The sequence below is a fragment of the Erinaceus europaeus genome, chromosome 13 (genome assembly GCF_950295315.1).
Source record: "Erinaceus europaeus chromosome 13, mEriEur2.1, whole genome shotgun sequence".
Classification (NCBI taxonomy): Eukaryota; Metazoa; Chordata; class Mammalia; order Eulipotyphla; family Erinaceidae; genus Erinaceus; species Erinaceus europaeus.
The window spans coordinates 94,787,601-94,808,157 of record NC_080174.1 but is presented as its reverse complement, the minus strand read 5'-3'; the positions used below and the strand labels follow the sequence as shown (position 1 = coordinate 94,808,157).

Here is a 20,557-nt window from a genome sequence, read left to right as displayed (position 1 = left end):
GCAGGCTTCCTACTGGGTGAGGAAGTAGTTGCTTATGTCCTTGCAGGGTTTTTCCCTAAACAGCTCCATAACAGAGCCTAATCTATATTAGTTTGCCAGTAATTTGACAGTGTTTTGCAGTATTATATTATTTCAGGGCTACTTTCACCTTCACAGGGTTTGTATGAGACAAAACACCCACCAGTATCCATCCTGCAACACACAAACAGCATTGTTCTCACAAACTTCAAGAGGAAGCTTGGTTACATTTTTTTTGTAAGTGCATTTGATTTGGTCAACTCTATTCTACATCCAACAGGAACCATCTGGTGTTGTCTTCACTGTACTTACTTCGCCTAGTGCACCAGGTAGTGCAAATAAGTACAAATTCTTCAGATGAGGAAGTATTAGGAGAGTTAGTATTTAAGTGTAAGAACAATGACTGCAGGCACTATAATTTTTAAATATATTTTTATTAAATTGCATTGGTTTAAAACATATGCTTTTTTTTTTCCAGAGAAGTGCTCAGCTCTGGCTGTGGTCTTGTGAGGGACTGAAACTGGTCTTTGAAGCCTCAGGTAAGGAAGTTTATTTGCATAACAATTATGCTATCTACCCCACCCTCTTTTCTTTATTTTTCTTTAATTGCTACCAGAGTAAATGCCACCAATATTACCTATCCACTGCACCAGGCAGCTGTTTTTGTTTCTTTGTCCTCCTCCTGAGAGGACTATGGGGATTTTCAGGTGGAGGACAATGAAACTGGTGAGTGTGGTGATTTATAAACATGTGTGTGCATGTGAAATTACACCCTTGAAATCTTTTTCTCTTTTCTTTAGATTTTATTTATGAGAAAGATAGGAGAAAGAAAGTAAAAGAAACTACAAAGAGACAAGCTATTTGTGAACCTCATAAAATTATCTAAAAGGTTTAAGAGACTAATGTGATTATGTAAATTATCAGAGATTGCCTTTTGCTAATGACTGCAAGTCAAAGGTTCTCCTTTCATTGGGTGTCTGCATTACATTCACTTTATCTCAGAAAGATTTGGACAACAGAAGTTGCTCAGAGTCATAGTCAGTCTTAGGTCCATTATCTATCATTGGATTGAACAGGCTGCATCCAGAACTAGCAGGGAGCTCTCATTATGACTATGTTGATATAAATATACCCATAGTGAAGATTGCAAACAGTTAGCATGTAGGGGACTCTCAGGAAATGAAATAGCTTTCTTTTTTTAAAAAAATATTTATTTTATTTTATTTATTTATTCCCTTTTTTGCCATTGTTGTTTTATTGTTGTAGTTATTATTGTTGTTGTCATTGTTGGATAGGACAGAGAGAAATGGAGAGAGGAGGGGAAGACAGAGAGGGGGAGAGAAAGACAGACATCTGCAGACCTGCTTCACCGCCTGTGAAGCGACTCCCCTGCAGGTGGGGAGCCGGGGTTCGATGAAATAGCTTTCTTGGCCATAGTCCGCAGTAGAACTTGCAACAACTGTAACACTATTCTATTTCCTTCTTTTTCTTCTTTTCATAGGAGCACTTATTGGCTTTCACTTCCAGTGGTGCCAGTGAATAACCTTCAAACCATGATGTCTCTGGCTTACAGTTTTTTCTTTAACAAGTGTGTTACTTCCATGCACCAGGCTCTGCATTTAACAAGATGGCTATTAGTTGGGATAGGGGGGTAAATAAGACAGATAGCATAATGGTTACGGAAAGAGACTCTCATAACTGAGGCTCCAAAGTGCCAGGTTCAATCCCCTGTACCACCAGAAGCCAAAGTTGATCAGTGTTCTAGTAAAACAAAGAAATATATAAATAAATACAATGAAGGGAAGAGACCATGATTGTTATTTATGCAAAGAAACTCTAGTGACTTAATCTTCAAATCTCAGGTTTAATCCTTTGCACCAGCATCATTAGAGCTGAGCAGTGCTCTTGTTAAATTGTTTCTGACCATACGCATTACAAAGTAAGACAAACTGAGGCCAACTACTTGGAACCCACACAAACTGACATGACTCCAGTAGATAAGTGAAGTATAAGGAATTTATTCTTAAGTTTGAAAGAGTGAAAATATGGCCAGTCCACATACTTACAAAGAGACATAACCAAAGGACAAAAGACAAAGACAAACCTCAGCTGAGTGATCCCAGTCCGGTACCAAATCTGGTCCAGTTGCTCTGAGACAACCAGGCTTGAAATTCACCCTCCTTTAAAGGGAAAAGTGAAGGGGAATCTGCATGATTGAGGGGGTCTGCATGTCCTTGCTAATTTATCTTTGGGGTAAAAGTTTCAAGGAGAACATTCCATTCTTATCTTCCAGGGAGGAAGCCAGCAGTTTGCAGAAGCCAAATGGACAAGTTAACATAGAGCTGAGAGACCAGGGTCACAGAGTGTGTAGTTTCAAGGCAAACATTCGTATCCACCAGGTGCAGAGCTGAAGCAATTAGTGCATTAGTGTAATTTCATCTGATCTCGTTTCTAAGACATCTTCTCTACTTCAGTGAACTAGTCCAAATTTGGTAAATTCCATTTTCTCACACTCTGCTAATAAAAAGAAAAAGTGGGGCTGAGTGGTGGTGCCCCTAGCTGAGCACACACGTCACAGCACTAGGACCTAGCTTCAAGCTCTGGGGCCTCACCTGCAGGGAGAAAGCTTTGCAAGTGGAGAAGCAGGACTGCAGGTGCCTCTCTCCCTCCCTGCATCCCTTCCCTCTTGATTTCTGACTGTCTCTGTTCAATAAATAAATGAAGATAATTCAAGTCTCATGCCTATAACATACATGTGCTCTCAACCAGGTGCGCCATCACCCCGCCCCGACTCTCAATTTCTCTTTCTCCATCCAAAATTAATACAAATCAAATAAAAAAACAAACAGCTTAGATTGTTCTCATTATGTAACCATCGGGGCCAGAGCAGCTCACTAATTCATTAGCTAGAGCTTCTGGCTCCTTAAAAACCACAAGAAGCCGACCCTGAACCACCAGGATAGAGAGGCAGCACTGGGCTCCAGGGCAGAGACATCTCTGTTTCCGGAGCATCAGCTTAGGCCAGCCGCACGGGCTGCTGGGACTTGTAGTTCACACGGCTCTTCTCCCGCTGCTTACAGCTAGGATGCGGACTACAACTCCCGTCAGGCCAGGCGGCACCATCAGGGTCCTGCACACGCTGCTGGGCGGCAGGTTTGAGTTGTAGCTGCCAGTCCGCCGTGCAGAGTGTTGCATGGCGGCGTCAGGTCAGTCGCAGCTGGTGGGTGTCAGGTGGCTGCGGGAGCCGGACGAAACCTCGGCGTGACTGGTCTTAAAGGTCTGGGGCTCTGCGTGTGCCGGGGAGGTGCGCCAGCCTCGCCTCTGGCCATTCTGCGCCGCTTCCCTACTGGTCTGGGTCCCGCTTCCCCTCGCCCCGCTTTGGGCCCCGCAGAGGTGCGGGAGTCGCGGGGGCGCGGCGTGAGCCGCTGGGGCGGGTGCAGGGTGTCCCGGGCAAGCTCCGGCCAGGCTCCGGCGGGCGACCGGGGGCGCGAACCCGTGGCGGGGAGCAGCGCTGAGCGCGGTGGCCTCTGGCCTTGGCCGCGAGCGTACCGGCGCCTTTGCGCAGGCGCGGGGCTGCGGTTCCCGAGTGCGCGCGGCGCCTGCGCGATTGTGCGGCTGCAGGTGGCCGCCAGCTGCGTGTCTGCGGCTGGGCGGGACTGGCCTGCTGGAGCCGGTCCCGCTGCAGGATCCTGACTCTGCAGCCGCCTCACGTGCTGCCGTGCCCCTGTCTGGGCCAGGTCGCGGCATTGGAGACGCTCGGTCGCTATTATTATTTCAATACTTTATTCTCTCTCTTTTTTTAAATTTATTTTCGCTATCTAGTTTAGTCAGAGGAGAGGAAATAAAATGATTAATATTAATTCATATCAGTTTATTCATACCAACTGTTATATATTTTTTGCCTCCAGGGTCATTGCTTGGGCTCAGTGCCTGCACCAAGAATCCACTGCTCCTGGAGGCCATTTTTTCCCCTTTTGTTGGTCTTGCTGTGGTTATTATTGTTGTTGGTCATGTTGATGTCATTCGTTGTTGGATAGGACAGAGAGAGGAGGGGAAGACAGAGAAGGGGAGAGAAAAATGGACACCTACAGACCTGCTTCACCACCTGTGAAGCGACTCCCCTGCAGGTGGGGAGCCGGGGGCTCAAATCTAGATTCTTATGCTGGTCCTTACGCTCCTCCAGTCCACGTGCGCTTAACCCGTTGCTACCTCCCGACCCCCCTATAATTTTTTAATATATTTTTTAATGTTTATTTTCCGTTTTGTTGCCCTTGTTTGTTTTTTTATTGTTGTTGTAGTTGTTGTTGTTATTCATATTGTTGTTGGATAGGGCAGAGAGAAATGGAGAGAGGAGGGGAAGACAGAGAGGCGGAAAGACACCTGTAGCCCTGCTTCACTGCCTATGAAGCGACTCCCCTGCAGGTGGGGAGCCAGCTCAAACCAAGATCCTTACAGTGGTCCTTCCGCTTTGTGCCACGTGTGCATAACTTGCTGCGCTACCGCCCGACTCCCTATAATTTTTAAAAAGTACATTATTTTATTTTTTAATTTTAAAAATATTCTATTTATTAATGAGAAAGAGGAGGAGGAGAGAGAAAGAACCAGACATCACTCTGGAACATGTGCTGCTGCTGATTGAATGTGGGACCTAATGCCTGAGAGTCCAGTGCTTTATCCACTGAGCCACCTCCTAGACCACTATAATTTTATTTATTTTACTTTTATTTTATTTTATTTTACCAGAGCTCTGCTTAGCTCTGGCTTATGGTGGTGCTGGGAATTGAACCTGGTATTTTGAAGCCTCAAGCATGAAAGTCAATTGCATAAACATTATGCTGTCTCCCCATTCCTTCAAATTTTTTTCAAGTCCACCAGAGTTCCTGTATTTGCGGGATTCCACCACTTCCACCACTTCCAGTGGATTCTCCCCCCCGTTTTGTTGCCCTTGTTGTTTATTGTTGTTGTTATTATTATTATTGCTGTTGTTGTTAGATATATATATATTTTTTTAACTGAGAATTGAGCACTGCACAGCTCTGGTTTATGGTGATGCAGGGGAATGAACCTGGGATTTTGGAACCTCAGGCATGGGAGTCTGTTTTCATAATGATTATGTTATCCACCCTTGCCCTATTTATTCCCTTTTGCTTCCCTTGTTTTATTGTTGTAGATGCTGTTTTTTTTTTTTTTTTTTTTTTTTTTTTTTTTGATCAGTGCCTTAGATTTACATCAGTAGAATGGATTTCTGGAGGCTTCCTATCAGACCAAGTCATCCTCCACCTCCTGCAGGTCCATAAAGATAAAGGATATGATTTAGTAAGTTCCAGCTCTACATATAAGGGGTTAGGGGAGTAGATGAATTATGATGCCAGAAAGAGTCTGTATGAAGATGCCCAAGGTTGAAGTAAGCTGTCATGAGTTAGGGTGGAAAGGGTGACTCTATTGTACTGTACTAATGCCAGGTTGCAATGATGGCACCTTAAAAAAAAAAAGCGCTTCTTGTTTCAAAGAAGACACTGAGCTCACTGATAATGTGGTCCTACTACCCTATCCTACCCTACCCTACAAGGAATGCACCTTAGGCACTCCGTGATTTCCGGATGGATGCCCCAGACCAAGATCTCTTAATTTTTGTTAGGATGATAAAATGTCCAATGGCATCTGATTCATGCTTTGCACCCACAGGCCAACTCCATGCAAGGGGTGACCAGGGAAGAGCAGTGGTCACCAGCCTTCTTTTTTTTTCCTCCAGGGTTATTGCTGGGGCTTGGTGCCTGCACCACGAATCCACTGCTCCTGGAGACCGTTTTCCCCTTTTGTTGCCCTTGTTGTTTTATCATTGTTGTGGTTATTATTATTGTTGTTGTTCTTGCTGTCATTGGATAGGACAGAGAGAAATGGAGAAAGGAGGGGAAGACAGAGGGGGAGAGAAAGACAGACACCTGCAGATCTGCTTCCGCCCCCTTGAAGCCACTCCCCTGCAGGTGGGGAGCCGGGGGCTCAAACTGGGATCCTTAGGCTGGTTCCTGAGCTTCGCACCACTTGCAGTTAACTCGCAGCACTACCGCTTGACTTCCATTTACTAGAATTTTGTGTATGTTTTTGTTGAAGAAAAATTAAAATGTTGAAAGAGATGTCAGTAGAATTTGTGGGCTTTGTCATGGTCCTAATAGACAGGATAACTCGCTAAATGTTTCCAGAACCTCTTCTGTTTCCATTGCACAGATAGTGTATTGTACCTTGTATTCACTACAGTATCTTCCATCTAGGGCCCATACTGTCCAGTGAAGAGGCTGTGCTGCTAGGTTTAAACAGAGTCTGAAGCTATTGCTGTGATTGATCTTCCCTTTTCTGGCCTGAAAGACATTCAGGGAAAGAGGAAGAGATGGCAGTTTCTTGGGTAAGTGACTTGCCCACATCAAAGTCTGTTTCTTTTTCCTCTTGAATAAGTTGAATTTTAATTGATACATGTTTCATTTATAGTTTCTTTTTTTCCCCATCATATTTCTTTTTGTAATTCTGTCTCTTTTCTGCCATGGCACTGCTCTTTTCTGGCTTATGGTGGGTCAGGGAATAGACCTGGAACCTGAGAGATCAGGCAGAAACTTTACATTATCTCCCCTGCCCTACTATTTACTTTTACATTTTTTATTATGTAAGTTTTATTTATAAAATTTCAATGCTGTGGTCTGGTAGGTGACACAGTGGTTAAGGAACTAGACACTCAAGCATGAAGTCCGGAGTTCAGTCACTGGCAGCACATGTACCAGAGTGATGTCTAGCTCTTTCTCTCTCCTATGTTTCTCATGAATAATTAAATAAAATCTTAGAAAAAAGGAAATCCTGACCAGAACATAGGATAAGAGGATTACAATTCCATACAGTTACCACGACCAGAATGCCATATCCTATCCCCTCTCCTGATAACTTTCCTATTCTTTATCCCTCTGGTGGTATGGACCCAGGACCATTATGTGGTCCAAAAGGTGGATGTCTGGCTTCTGTAATGGCTTCCCCACTGCACATGAGCATTAACATTTCAATCAATACTCCCAACCTGTCTGACTCTTTTTGTAGTGGGGCAGAGCTCTGGGGAAGCAGGACTCTCTTATTTTATTTTATTTTTTTAAAAGTATTTCAATGAGAGAGACCAGCATAGTGCTCAAATCTGTCCTACCTTGATGCTTGGGGTTGAGAGCCTCAAGTATGGAAGTATTTTGCATAACCACTATGCTATCTCCCCAGCCACTTACTCTTAAATCTCTAACTTTCCATTTAGTATTATCACTGAGACCCAGTGTCACCATTGTTGAATGTCATTATATATAGATACAGATATAAATAGAAACAAGAAAAGGGGAGGGGGTGAAGACTTCTCTCTACAGCTGTTGGAGAGATGGGTCTTGAACACATCTGAGTTCTCACAGGTGATCATTTGTGGTCTCCACTTGGTATGCCACCATAAAGACCATGTGAAATAATCGTTGAATACCAACACATAACTTGTGTTGTAAGTGCAACTTTGTCAGAGCCAGATATTGAGTTTCAAGCCCTGACAACACAGATAGACATGAAAAGGGAACCTTCATGGGCTGGTGTCTTCTCTGTTTTTTTTTTTTTTTTTTTTGTCTACTATCTAGAGAAAATAAATAAAATTGTTCCACCAGGAATATTGGGATCATGCACAAATAATCTGCAATAGAATAAATACTTCCTAAGGTTGAAAGTCTTCACTTTTCTCTCTCTCTTTTAATTTATTTTTTAATTTTATTTATAAAAAGGAAACCCTGACAAAACCATAGATTAAAAGGGGTACAACTCCACACAGTTCCCACTCAAGGTCATTGTAAGATGCAGAAGTCTGCCTTCTAGAATTACTTCCCCACTGTACATAGGCATTGACAGGTTGATCCACACTCCCAGCCTGCTTCTTCCCCTAGTGGGTTGGGGTTCTGTGGAATCCGTGCTCCAGGACACATTGGTGAACTTGTTTATTTTCGTTATATTTCATAGGGTTTGTGGCTATACTAGTTTTTTTTTTTTTTTTCCCTCTGAGCCTGAAATCTGATATGCAGGAGGATCCAAGTTATTGTCTGGGGAGATGATGTCATGGCTAGAAAAAAGGATCATAAAGCTGGATCAGGTGGGAGCTGGGTGGTAGCGCGGCGGGTTAAGCGCAGGTGGCGTAAAGCGCAAGGACCGGGTGAGGATCCTGGTTCGAGCCCCTGGCTCCCCACCTGCAGGGGAGTTGCTTCACAGGCGGTGAAGCAGGTCTGCAGGTGTCTGTCTTTCTCTCCCCCTTCTCTGTCTTCCCCTCCTCTCTCCATTTCTCTCTGTCCTATCCAACAATGACAACATCAGTAACAACAACAATAATAACTACAACAACAATAAAAAGACAAGGGCAACAAAAGGGAAAATAAATAAATAAAATTACAAAAAAAAAAAAAAGAAAAGCTGGATCAGGACAGAGAGTAGCTCCGAAGAATGAAAAAGGTGTCCTGGAGTTGGGCGGTAGTGAAGCAGGTTAAGCACAGGTGATGCAAAGCGCAAGGATCAGCATAAGGTAACCGGTTTGAGCCCCTGGTTCCCCACCTGCAGGGGAGTCACTTCACAAGCGGTGAAGCAGGTCTGCAGGTGTCTATCTTTCTCTCTCCCTCTGTCTTCCCCTCCTCTCTCCATTTCTCTCTGTCCTATCCAACAACCACGACATCAATCATAGCTACAACAATAAAACAATAAGGGCAACAAAAGGGAATAAATAATAAATATTTTAAAAAAAGAAAAAGTCTTCTAAGTATTGTTGGCTATAAACCCCATTGATTTGATGTGATGTAGGCCCCGCAGTCAGCTTAGGAGCCTGTGTGACCTCTTCATGCCTGTAGATCTGAGCTCACATTCTGTGGTCATGAGTAGGAAGGTTCCAAGCTAGCTTAATATCAGGACCCATCTTCCTTAGGTGGTAGATAGAGTATGTTGTCCAGCCTCCCTTCAGAGGGTGAAACATTCTCTACCATTGATGATCCAAGTTGAGGGCAAGGTCCTATAGGGACCAACAAAGGGGTCTATTTTGTTGTTCCTGACAGAGATGACTGGTATCAGAAGTTCTCACCATAGCAATCAGGCAAGAGTAAGGAACCAAAGGAATACAGATTGGAAGGGAAGAAGTCAAACTCTTCACTATTTGCAGTTTATAGGATACTGTACATAGAAAAACATAAAAAGGAGTCTGGTGGTGGTGCACCTGGTTGAGCCCACATGTTACAGTGCGCAAGGATCCAGGTTCGAGCCCCTGGTCCCCACCTGCAAGGGGAGAGCTTCACAAGTGGCCTAGCAGAACTGCAGGTGTCTTTCTGTCTCTCTCCCTTTCTATCAACCCTTTCCTTCTCAATTTCTGTCTCCAATAAACAAATAAAAACAATAAAAAATACTTTTAGAAGGGGTCTGGGAGGTGACACAGTGGCTAAGGCACTAGGCTCTGAAGCATGAGGTCCTGAGTTTGAACCCCAGTAGCACATGTACCAGAGTGATGGCTTGTTGCTATGCTTTTAAATTCTGCTTCTAAGACGCCTTCTGTTACTTTGCTTGAGGCTGTAGTCTATTTACATAACCATTGTTCTCGCTGGTTTAATCCTCACTAGTTCTCCTGCTGTTCTCCTTCTCCCCAACCCCTATCCTATGCACTTCCTGTTCCTGAAACTTCCACCTCAGGAGATAGATAGGACAAAACTGTGATTAGAGATTAGGTTGTTGAACTGCATCCCCGCTCGTGAATAAATATTGAACTACATTCCTAGCTCAGCCAGGAGTCCCTGTTCGTCTGTCTCCAGCCTGGGAAGCTAGCCTGGCAATGGATGGTTCTTTCTCTACTCCTTTCTCATGAATTCATAAATCAATTCTTTAAAAAACAACAATACTCTAAGTGATCCAGGAGAAGGTTACTGGAAATTATTGGGCAATATATCAAGGAGTCATGCTACACAATAAAGTGTACAAAAGTCAGTGACATTTCTTTATGCAAACACTAAATCCAAAGAAGAGGATATCCAGAATTCACTCCCATACTCTGTTGCAGCAATTAAATAAATACCTAGGAATAAACCTGAGAAAACATGAAAGACATGTACACTAAACTGAGTCAGTATTCAAAGAAAAAGAAAATGATAGGGCCTGGGAGGTGGCATACTGGTTGTTTGCACATGTTACAGTGTGTAAGGACCCAGGTTTGAGTCCCCAGACCCCACCTGCAGGGGGAAAGCTTCACAAGTGGTGAAGCAGAGCTACAGGTGCCTCTCTGTCTCTCTTCTTCTCTAGTCCCCTTGCCTTTCAATATCTGGCTGTCTCTAATAAATAAATAAATAAATAAATAAATAAATAAATAAATTTTTAAAAGTAAAAATAGTAGAGGGCAAGGCAGTGGCACACCTGGTTAAGAGTATACACTATAGTGCACAGGGACGTGGGTTCAAGCCCCTGGTCCCCACCTGCAGGGCGAAATCTTCACGAGTGGTGAAGCAGGGCTGCAGGTGTCTCTCTCTCTCTCTCTCTCCATTTATATCTTCCCTTTATCTCAATTTCTGTCTTTAATAATAAAAATAAAGTTTTAAAAAAAGTTTTAAAAAACTTAGAAAAAAAATCTCCATTCTTTAAAAAAAAAGTAGAAAATGTAGATAAGTAGAAAAGTAGATAATAACAAATCAGTGGGAGTACATCAAATTGAAAAACTGCACAGCCAAAGAAACTATCACACAAACAAAGGGACACCTCAGAGAATGGGAGAAGATCTTCAGATGCCATATATCAGACAAGAAATGAATAACCACATATACAAAGAGCTCAGCAAACTTAGCAACAAAAAACCAAATGTCCCTAACCAAAAATCGGCAGAGTTTATGAACAGAATATTCACAACAGAAGAAATCCAAAAGGGTGGCAAACACATGAAAAATGGCTCCAGGCCACTGATTGTCAAAGAAATGCAAATAAAGACAACTTTGAGATAGCACCTCACTCCTGTGAGAATGGGAAACATCAAAAAGGACAGCAGCAACAAATGCTGGAGAGGCTGTGGGGACAGAGGAACCCTTCTGCACTGCTGGTGGGAATGTAAATTGGTCCAACCTCTGTGGAGATCTGGAGAACTCTCACAAAACTAAACATGGACTTTCCATATGACCTAGTAATTCCTCTCCTGGGGATATACCCCAAGGACACCATAACACCCAGCCAGAAAGATATGTATACACTTATGTTCATAGCAGCACAATTTGTATTAGTTAAAACCTGGAAGCAACCCAGGTGCTCAACAACAGATGAGTGGCTGAGAAAGCTGTAGTGTATATATATACACAATGGAATACTACACTACTACTACTACTACTACTACTAGCGTTTGCCCTTCTTCCGTAGCCAGTCAACAGCGTCAGGTTGAGCCTGATGTAAAGTTTCTTTTTTTTTTGTTTTCTTTTCTTTTCTTTTTTTTTTTTCTTTTTTATTTAAGAAAGGATTAATTAACAAAACCATAGGGTAGGAGGGGTACAACCCCACACAATTCCCACCGCCCAATCTCCATATCCCACCCCCTCCCCCGATAGCTTTCCCATTCTCTATCCCTCTGGGAGCATGGACCCAGGGTCATTGTGGGTTGCAGAAGGTAGAAGGTCTGGCTTCTGTAATTGTTTCCCCGCTGAACATGGGCGTTGACTGGTCGGTCCATACTCCCAGTCTGCCTCTCTCTTTCCCTAGCTGATGTAAAGTTTCGAGACCTCCTTTGAATCTGGAGAGGTGGCAGTCGTTGACTATGTGGGTCGTAGTCTGTCTGTAGCCACAGGGGCAGTTTGGGTCGTCTCTGGCTCCCCAGCGGTGGAACATAGCGGCGCACCTGCCATGGCCTGTTCGATAGCGATTGAGGAGGGCCCAATCATAACGTGCTAATACTACACAGCTATTAAGAACAGTGAATACACCTTTTCTGACTCACCTTGGATGGAGCTGGAAGGAATTTTCTCTCTTTTTTAAAGTAGATTTTAAAAATGTGTATTTATTTAATAAAGGATTGAGAAATGGATGAGACAGCGGAGATAGCAAGGGAGACACAGAGAGACAAATGCAGCCCTGCTTCACATTTCATGAAGCTTTCCTCCTATATATGGGGACAGGAAGCTTGAACTGGGTATTTGCACATTTTAAAATGAACACTTAACCAAGTGTGCCACCAATTGACCCCCTAGCCTTCTTTTCTCTCTAACCAGCATTGTATATGGGATGAACTATTCTTATGTTGATTAGTGACATAGAACTGTTGAAAATGTTTTAATTTTTGCACATAAAAGTAATGGCATTACTCCAGTATTCCCACTGAGAAAGATGTCTTTCCTGGGATATCAGAGACCTAACAAAATTCTGCTTAGTTTCTATGTATGCTTTTCTTTTTTTTTTTTTTTTTTAATTAAAATAGTCTGTTTTTTTTTAATATTTATTTTATTTATTCCCTTTTGTTGCCCTTGTTGTTTTATTGTTGTAGTTATTGTTGTTGTCGTTGTTGGATAGGACAGAGAGAAATGGAGAGAGTAGGGGAAGACAGAGGAGGAGAGAAAGATAGACACCTGCAGACCTGCTTCACCGCCTGTGAAGCGACTCCCCTGCAGGTGGGGAGCCGGGGTTCGAACCGGGATCCTTATGCCGGTCCTTGTGCTTTGCGCCACCTGCGCTTAACCCGCTGCGCTACAGCCCAACTCCCAAAATGTTCTATGTATGCTTTTCTTAATCTTTGTATAAGATATTATAAAATGGAGTAAATCTACAAAAGGGTATTAAAACAGAATTACTCTTTTTAAGAAAATGAAACTTTATTGTTCTAATATGCAGGTATCTGACACTCAGGGACTGAGTGATTTTTAATTGCCCTGTGACTAAACATCTTCTTTGTTAAAGAGATTATAAAGAGATTCTGCACATTTACTATGGTTGTTCATGTTACTCTACTGAGTTGTGTGAATTACATATATTGCTGATTAGCACTTTAATGTATAGCATGTAAATATGCTTTCTTATTTAATTTTACTGCATTTCTTTGTCTTGGTGATAGGCTTTGTGATTATACTAAATATTATCATAATCATCACATGTGTTATTTTTTATCCCCTCTTTTATTTATTTATTTTTTATCACCTTGGCTTCATTATGAATTCATTACACCCAGTGGCTATTTTCATATTTATATATTTATTAATTTTTAAATTTAATTTATTTTTATTTAAGAAATGATAAATTAACAAAACCATAGGGAAAAGGGGTACAACTCCACACAATTCCCACCACCCAATCTCCATATCCCACCTCCTCCCCTGATAACTTTCCCATTCTCTATACCTCTGGGAGCATGGACCCAGGGTCCTTGAGGGTTGCAGAAGGTGGAAGGTCTGGCTTCTGTAATTGCTTCCCCGCTGAACATGGGCGTTGACTGGTAGGTCCATACTCCCAGTCTGCCTCTTTCTTTCCCTATTAGCGTGGGTCTCTGGGGAGGCAGAGCTGCAGGACACATTGTTGGGGTGTTCAGTCCAGGGAAGCCTGGCCGGCATCCTGATGACATCTGGAACCTGGTGATTGAAAAGAGAGTTAACATATAAAGCCAAAAAAATTTTTGAGCAATCATGGACCCAAAGGTTGGAATAGTGGAGAGGAAGTGTTAGGGGGGTACTCACTGCAAACTCTAGCGTACTTCTGCTTTTAGGTATATATTTTGCGGTAGTTTATGGATACGTGTGAACATACGCTCTCACAGAAACTGGTGTATATCTAGGTTATGGGACTTTGTTAGAAAGTGAACCACCTGGGATAGGATTAGAGTATACTATAAAAGGAAAGATCTCACCCGAGTAATGAAGCTGAAAGGTTGTCATTCCACAAGTGAAGTCTGAAGTGAAGCATGTTGAGCTGGCAATCGTTGGGTTGATTAGGTTGCGATCGGCAGATGCAATATTTTTTTATATGGGTTGGGAGAGGCATATGGGAAAGTGGGCCCTATCCAAGGGTTCCAGGACTGGGGGAAGTAGAGGCTCTATAGTGGAGATGTGAGGTTCCTTCTGTCTTAGGGTTCAAAAAGACAATGGATAGTTAATGTTACCATCACATTATTTGGTAATTGGTTAACTTTGAAAAGTCCTTTTGTTAGGGTTTGCTGTACAGTACCCAGTATCTTGTATATAGCTGTGCCACTGGTTGCTCCTGTTCTACTTGGTCTAGGCTTTTGAGAGAGTCCGCATATCAAATACACAGCCTATACATTAAAAAGACTCAGTCTGTGTTTTAAAAAACTTTGAGACATACAGTTAATTTTCCCCCTCTCATATTAATTAACTAGTGATTTATATGACTACCTTTTACTAGGAGTGTACATAAACACCATTCCCATCACCAAAAGACTGTGACCCATCCCTCCCACCCACTCCCACCCCCCACTGGCCCAGGAAGCTGCATGTCTACCCCTCACCACAGGGTTTTTACTTTGGTGCCCTACTTACTATTTGGTCAGGTCCTGCTTTTAGTTTCCCTTTCAGATCTTCTTCCTCAACTTCTGTTGATGAGTGGGATCATCCCATACTCATCTTTATCTTTCTGACTTAGCTCACTTAACATAATTCCTTCTAGCTCTGTCCAAGATGGGTCAGAGAAGGTGGGTTCATTGTTCTTGATAGCTGCATCTTATTTATATTTTTGAGTTTTATATAGATGAAGATAGTTTAATAAGGAAAGTGAAGTAGAGATATATCTATCTGTGTGTGTGTTACGTGAAATTGTTATTCATATATAATAAATAAAATTAATGTTTATTTTCCTTTTATGAGAAGAACTGAAGACAGAAGAAGAAACACCAACTTTGAGCTCTTAAGTCCCCAGGGGCTAGAGGTTCAATTCCAGTTACCTTCTACTTCACTCTCCCTATCAAATTCTCTTTACCTATATAAGCTTTACAATATAAATAAGGAAGGAAATGTCCAAAACTGCTCCACCACTTGTGAAGAGTCCTGTGCCACCCCCTCCCCCCCGTGCATGTGAGAACTAGGATATATAGAATCTTGGTCCTTTTATATGGCAACGTGAGCATGCTATCAGTTGCACTTCCACACATTTTTAAGGTTTTATCATTTACTAATTACAAAGGCATAGAGAGGAAGAGTGAGAATAGGGATATCTCTCTGTCATGTGAGATGCCAGGGATTGAACTCAGGGCCTTGGGAGAGGCCATTGTTATAATCAATATATCAACTTCTAGACCATGATTATGAGGTATTTGATTTTCAAGTCACCAAAGACATGTTTGCAGATGAGACAATCCTTCACAGGCTTCCTAAAGTAGAGACTGAATAGCTAATCTGCTGTCACTCGCATTTTCTCACATGAACACATTGCACATATTTTAGGGCTCAGTGACCTATGAAGATGTAACTGTGATATTCACTCAAGAGGAGTGGGCACTATTGAATCCTTCAGAGAAGAAACTCTACAGAGATGTGATGTGTGAAAACTTGAGGAACTTTCTTTCACTAGGTAACTCTAATACAGCCTTAATTTTTCAGCTAGAAAACAAATCGGTTTTTGCTCACCATTGTGTAAATGGAGACATTAAGTGAGCAGTGTTTGATTGTGACTCATGATGGACCACAAATTCAATCTTGTGGTCCGGGATGTGGCGCAGTGGATAAAGCATTGGATTCTTGACCATGAGGTCCTGAGTTTGGTCTTTGGCAGCACATGTACTAGATTGATGTCTGTTTTTTTTCTCTCTCTGCCTATCTTTCTCAAGAATAAAGAAATTAATTTTTTAAATTATTCTCTTTTATTGCCCTTATTTTATTGTTGTTGCTGTTTTTGAATAGGGCAGAAAGGAATGGAGAGAGGAGGGGAAGACAGAGAGTGGGAGAGAAAGATAGATACCTGCAGACCTGCTTCACTGCCTGTGAAGCCACTCCACTGCAGGTGTGGAGCCAGGGGCTCGATCTGGGATCCTTAGAATGGTCCTTGCACTTTGCACCACATGCTCTTAGCCTGCTGTGCCCAACTCCCCAAGAAAAAAATTCTTAAAAAAAAAATTTCAGGGTGGGGGTAGATAGCACAATGGTTGTAAAAACAGACGCTCATTCCTAACATATATCTAAAGGCCCAGGTTCAGTCCCCTGCAACATCATAAATTAGAGCTGAGCAATGTTCTCATGAAAAAAAATAATAAATTTGATCTATATGTATAATTTCTTTCTTTTATTTAATTATTTATTTGTTCATGTGGAAGACGGGATGAGAGAAACAACCAGACCTCACTCTGGTACATGTGCTGCCGGAGATAAAAATCGGGACTTCATGCTTGAGAGTCTAGTGTTTAGCTACTGTGCCACCTCCCAGACCACTATTTGTATAATTTCTAATACTTTATATATTTTGTAATTTTAGAAAATGTACAAGAACATTCCACCAAAGAGCAGCCTAAGTTGCATGGGAGTAGACAAAGGTGAGAGTTAAATTTACACGAAAATGTGATGTATCACCCAGAAAGCTACTGTGTTTTCAAATATTTTGATTCTGTGTAATTTACTGAGATTTGGTGCCTGCATTGTTTCCCTGTAGTAGACTTATGTTTTTTTTTTAATTATTTTTATTCATTTATTTCTTCCCTTTTGTTGCCTTTGTTTTATTGTTGTAGTTATTGATGTTGTCATTGTTGAATAGGACAGGGAGAAAGGGAGAGAGGACAAGGAGATAAAGCTAGACACCTGCAGACTTGCTTCACTGCTTGTAAAGAGAGTTCCCTGCATATGAGGACCCTGGGACTTTGTGGCACCTCTGCTTAACCTGCTGCGCTACTGCCTGACTCCCAACTTATGGGTTCTTAATTGTGTGCTCTCTCCTGACTTAATTATTGCATAGCAGCTGTTTTCATACAATTTATTTAAGAAAATAATATCTATAATAAGAAGATAAAACTTATAAACACTGCAACAAATAGATTAATTTTTAACTAAACTCATCAAAGATACTTCATGACTAGGTTATAGAATATTTGGGTAAGTGACTGAAATATGCTGTATGTGATGTACGTGACTGAAGTTCCCATCTGAGTCACTGGCAACAGAAGTACCATAATGATGTTCTACATTATCTGTCTTTTCTCCACTATAGGAAAATCTTTCTCACATGTAACAAGAAAATAGAAGTCTTTAAAATGGGGTAAAGATACTTAGTATTTATAAAATAGTACACTTGGAAACAATACAAATATCTTAGGGGTTGGGTAGTAGCAGAGTGGGTTAAGTGCAGGTGGCGCAAAGCACAAGGACCAGCATAAGGATCTCGGTTCGAGCCCCCAGTTCCCCACCTGCCAGGGAGTTGCTTCACAGCTGGTGAAGCAGGTCTTCAGGTGTCTATCTTTCCCCCTCTCTGTCTTCGCCTTCTCTCTCCATTTCACTGTCCTATCTAACAATGATGACAACAATAAAAACAACAGAGGCAACAAAAGGGATAATAAATAAATTTTCTTTTAAATCTCTAATGTGTGGTCCAGTAGGTGGCGCAGTGGATAAAGCATTGGGTTCTCAAGCATGAGGTCCTGAATTTAGTCCCTGGCAGCACATGTACTAGAGTGATGTCTGGTTCTTTCTCTCTCTCCTCTCTTTCTCAAAAATAAATAAAATATTTATTAAAAAATCTCTAATGTATGAATATCTATTTTTGTGATAATTAGAAACTATATATAATTTCTATATATATAATTAATAAAAGATCAATATTTTCAGTGAAAATTTTCAACACAAAGCCAAAACTTGCTATTAACAAATTGTGGTTCAATTAATACATACAAAATACCTGTAAAGATATCATTAGTTTTGGCATAATATATTTATATGAAAGTATTACTTTTTACCAGTTTTTATCTCATTTATTCTCATTTATTGGATAGAGACAGCCAGAAAGGTAAATGAAGGGAGAGCAAACGAGAGAGATATCTGCAGTCCTTCCTCACTTTCAAAGCTTCCTCCTGCTGGTGGAGACTGGGGGCTCGAACCAGTTCCTTGCTCATTGTAGCATGTGCACTTAAATATTTATTTATTCCCTTTTGCTGACCTTATTGTTTTATTGTTGTCATTATTGCTGTCATTGATTTTGGACAGGACAGGAAAATGGAGAGGGGGCAGAGAAAGATAGGCACCTAGGGGGAAGAGAAAGATAGGCACCTGAAAACCAGCTTTACCACCTGTGAAGTGATTCCCCTGCAGGTTCGTGCTATGTGTGCTTAACCTGCTGTGCTACCTCCTGACTCCCAATCCCAGCCCCATTTTACCAATTTTTTAACTTTCTAACTTGAGATTTAAAAAAAAAATTTTTTTTGTTGTTAACTGGATAGAGACAGAAATTGATAGAGACGGGGCAATAGAGAGGAAGAGAGATACCTTCAGACCTGCTTCACTGCCTGTAAAGTGCCTTCCCTGCAGGGGGAGAGCCGGGGGCTTGAACTGAGATCCTAAATGGTTCTTGCGCTTTGTGCTATGCATGCTTAACCCGTTGCACTACCGCACGACTCCCTGGAGATCTTTCTATAATTTTGAAAGTTTGTGGTTTTTTTACTATACATTTTCTTTTTTTTTAATATTTATTTTATTTATTCCCTTTTGTTTCCCTTGTTTTATTGTTGTAGTTATTATTGTTGTTGTCATTGTTGGATAGGACAGAGAGAAATGGAGAGAGATGGGGAAGACAGAGAGGAGGAGAGAAAGATAGACACCTGCAGACCTGCTTCACCGCCTGTGAAGCGACTCCCCTGCAGGTGGGGAGCCGGGGTTCGAACCGGGATCCTTATGCCGGTCCTTGTGCTTTGTGCCACCTGCGCTTAACCCGCTGCACTACAGCCCAACTCCCTTTGTTATACATTTTCAGTAAAATCTATTGCTAATGTCTGATTTTTATGGCTTATTGAGTAAAATAATGCCCTGCATCCTGATAATAGAATCAGTTGTATACATTGTAATGTTATTAATTGTTCACTATTTTACAGTAATACAGCAGTGAAAATCTCTGAGGGGAATGTTAGTCAGAATGGTAGAAAATCTCAAGAATGTGAAGTATACAACAAATTATTCACTTATTATATTTATCTTCAACAACATGAAAGAATTTGTAGTGGAGAGAAACTATATGAATATAAACGATGTATTAATACATTCAGTTGTTCCAGTAGTCTTCAGACACATGAAAGAATTCACAATGGAGAGAAACCCTATGAATGTAAACTATGTAGTAAAACATTCAGTTGTTCCAGTAGTCTTCGGGCACATGAAAGAACTCACAGTGGAGAGAAACCCTATGAATGTAAACTCTGTAGTAAAACATTCAGTTGTTCCAGTAGTCTTCGGGCACATGAAAGAATTCACAGTGGGGAGAAACCCTATGAATGTAAACTGTGTAGTAAAACATTCAGTTGTTCCAGTAATCTTCGGGAACATGAAAGAATTCACAGCGGAGAAAAATCCTATGAATGTAAACTGTGTAGTAAAACATTCAGGCAATCCAGTAGTCTTCGGGCACATGAAAGAATTCACAGTGGAAAAAAACCCTATAAATGTAAATTATGTAGTAAAACATTCAGTTCTTCTAGTAATCTTTGGATACATGAAAGGATGCACAATGGAGAGAAACCCTATGAATGTAAACTGTGTAGTAAAACATTCAGTTTTTCCAGTAGTCTTCAGAGACATGAAAGAATTCACAGTGGAGAGAAGCCCTATGAATGTAAACTATGTAGTAAAACATTCAGTTGTTCCAGTAGTCTTCAGAGACATGAAAGAATTCACAGTGGAGAGAAGCCCTATGAATGTAAACAGTGTAGTAAAACATTCAGTTGTTCCAGTAATCTTCAGACACATGAAAGAATTCACAGTGGAGAGAAACCCTATGAATGTAAATTATGTAAGAAAACATTCAGTTGTTTCAGTAATCTTCGGACACATGAAAGAACTCACAGTAGAGAGAAGCCCTATGAATGTAAACAATGTAGTAAAACATTCAGTTATTCCAGCAGTCTTCGGACACATGAACGAAATCACAGTGGAGAGAAACCCTATAAATGTAAACTATGTAGTAAAACATTCAGTTCTTCTAGTAATCTTTGGACACATGAAAGAAATCACAGTAGAGAGAAGCCCTATGAATGTAAACTATGTAGTAAAACATTCAGTTATTCCAGTGGTCTTCGGACACATGAACGAATTCACAGTGGAGAGAAACCCTATGAATGTAAACTTTGTAGTAAAACATTCAGGCAATATGGTCATCTTCGGACACATGAAAGAACTCACAGTAGAGAGAAACCCTATGAATGTAAACTATGTAGGACAACATTCAGTTGTTCCAGTCATCTTCAGACATATGAAAGAGCTCACAGTGCAGAGAAGCCCTATGAATGTAAACAATGAAGTAAAGCATTCATGGAGTCTAGTTCTCTTCAGTTACATGATAGAACTCACAGTGGAGAGAAAGAAACCTCATGTATGTA

The 20,557-nt window shown here is 41.3% G+C and overlaps 1 protein-coding gene across 1 annotated transcript; it reads left to right on the top strand.

Annotated features, from left to right (window-relative positions):
* Nucleotides 1-6,257: 6,257 nt before the first annotated feature.
* On the top strand, nt 6,258-20,557 carry LOC132542419 (zinc finger protein 709-like). The gene is made up of 4 exons (XM_060205015.1): nt 6,258-6,418; nt 15,441-15,567; nt 16,465-16,522; nt 19,061-20,557. The coding sequence occupies exons 1-4, from the start codon at nt 6,404-6,406 to the stop codon at nt 20,475-20,477; spliced, it is 1,617 nt and encodes a 538-aa protein (XP_060060998.1). The 5' UTR covers nt 6,258-6,403; the 3' UTR covers nt 20,478-20,557.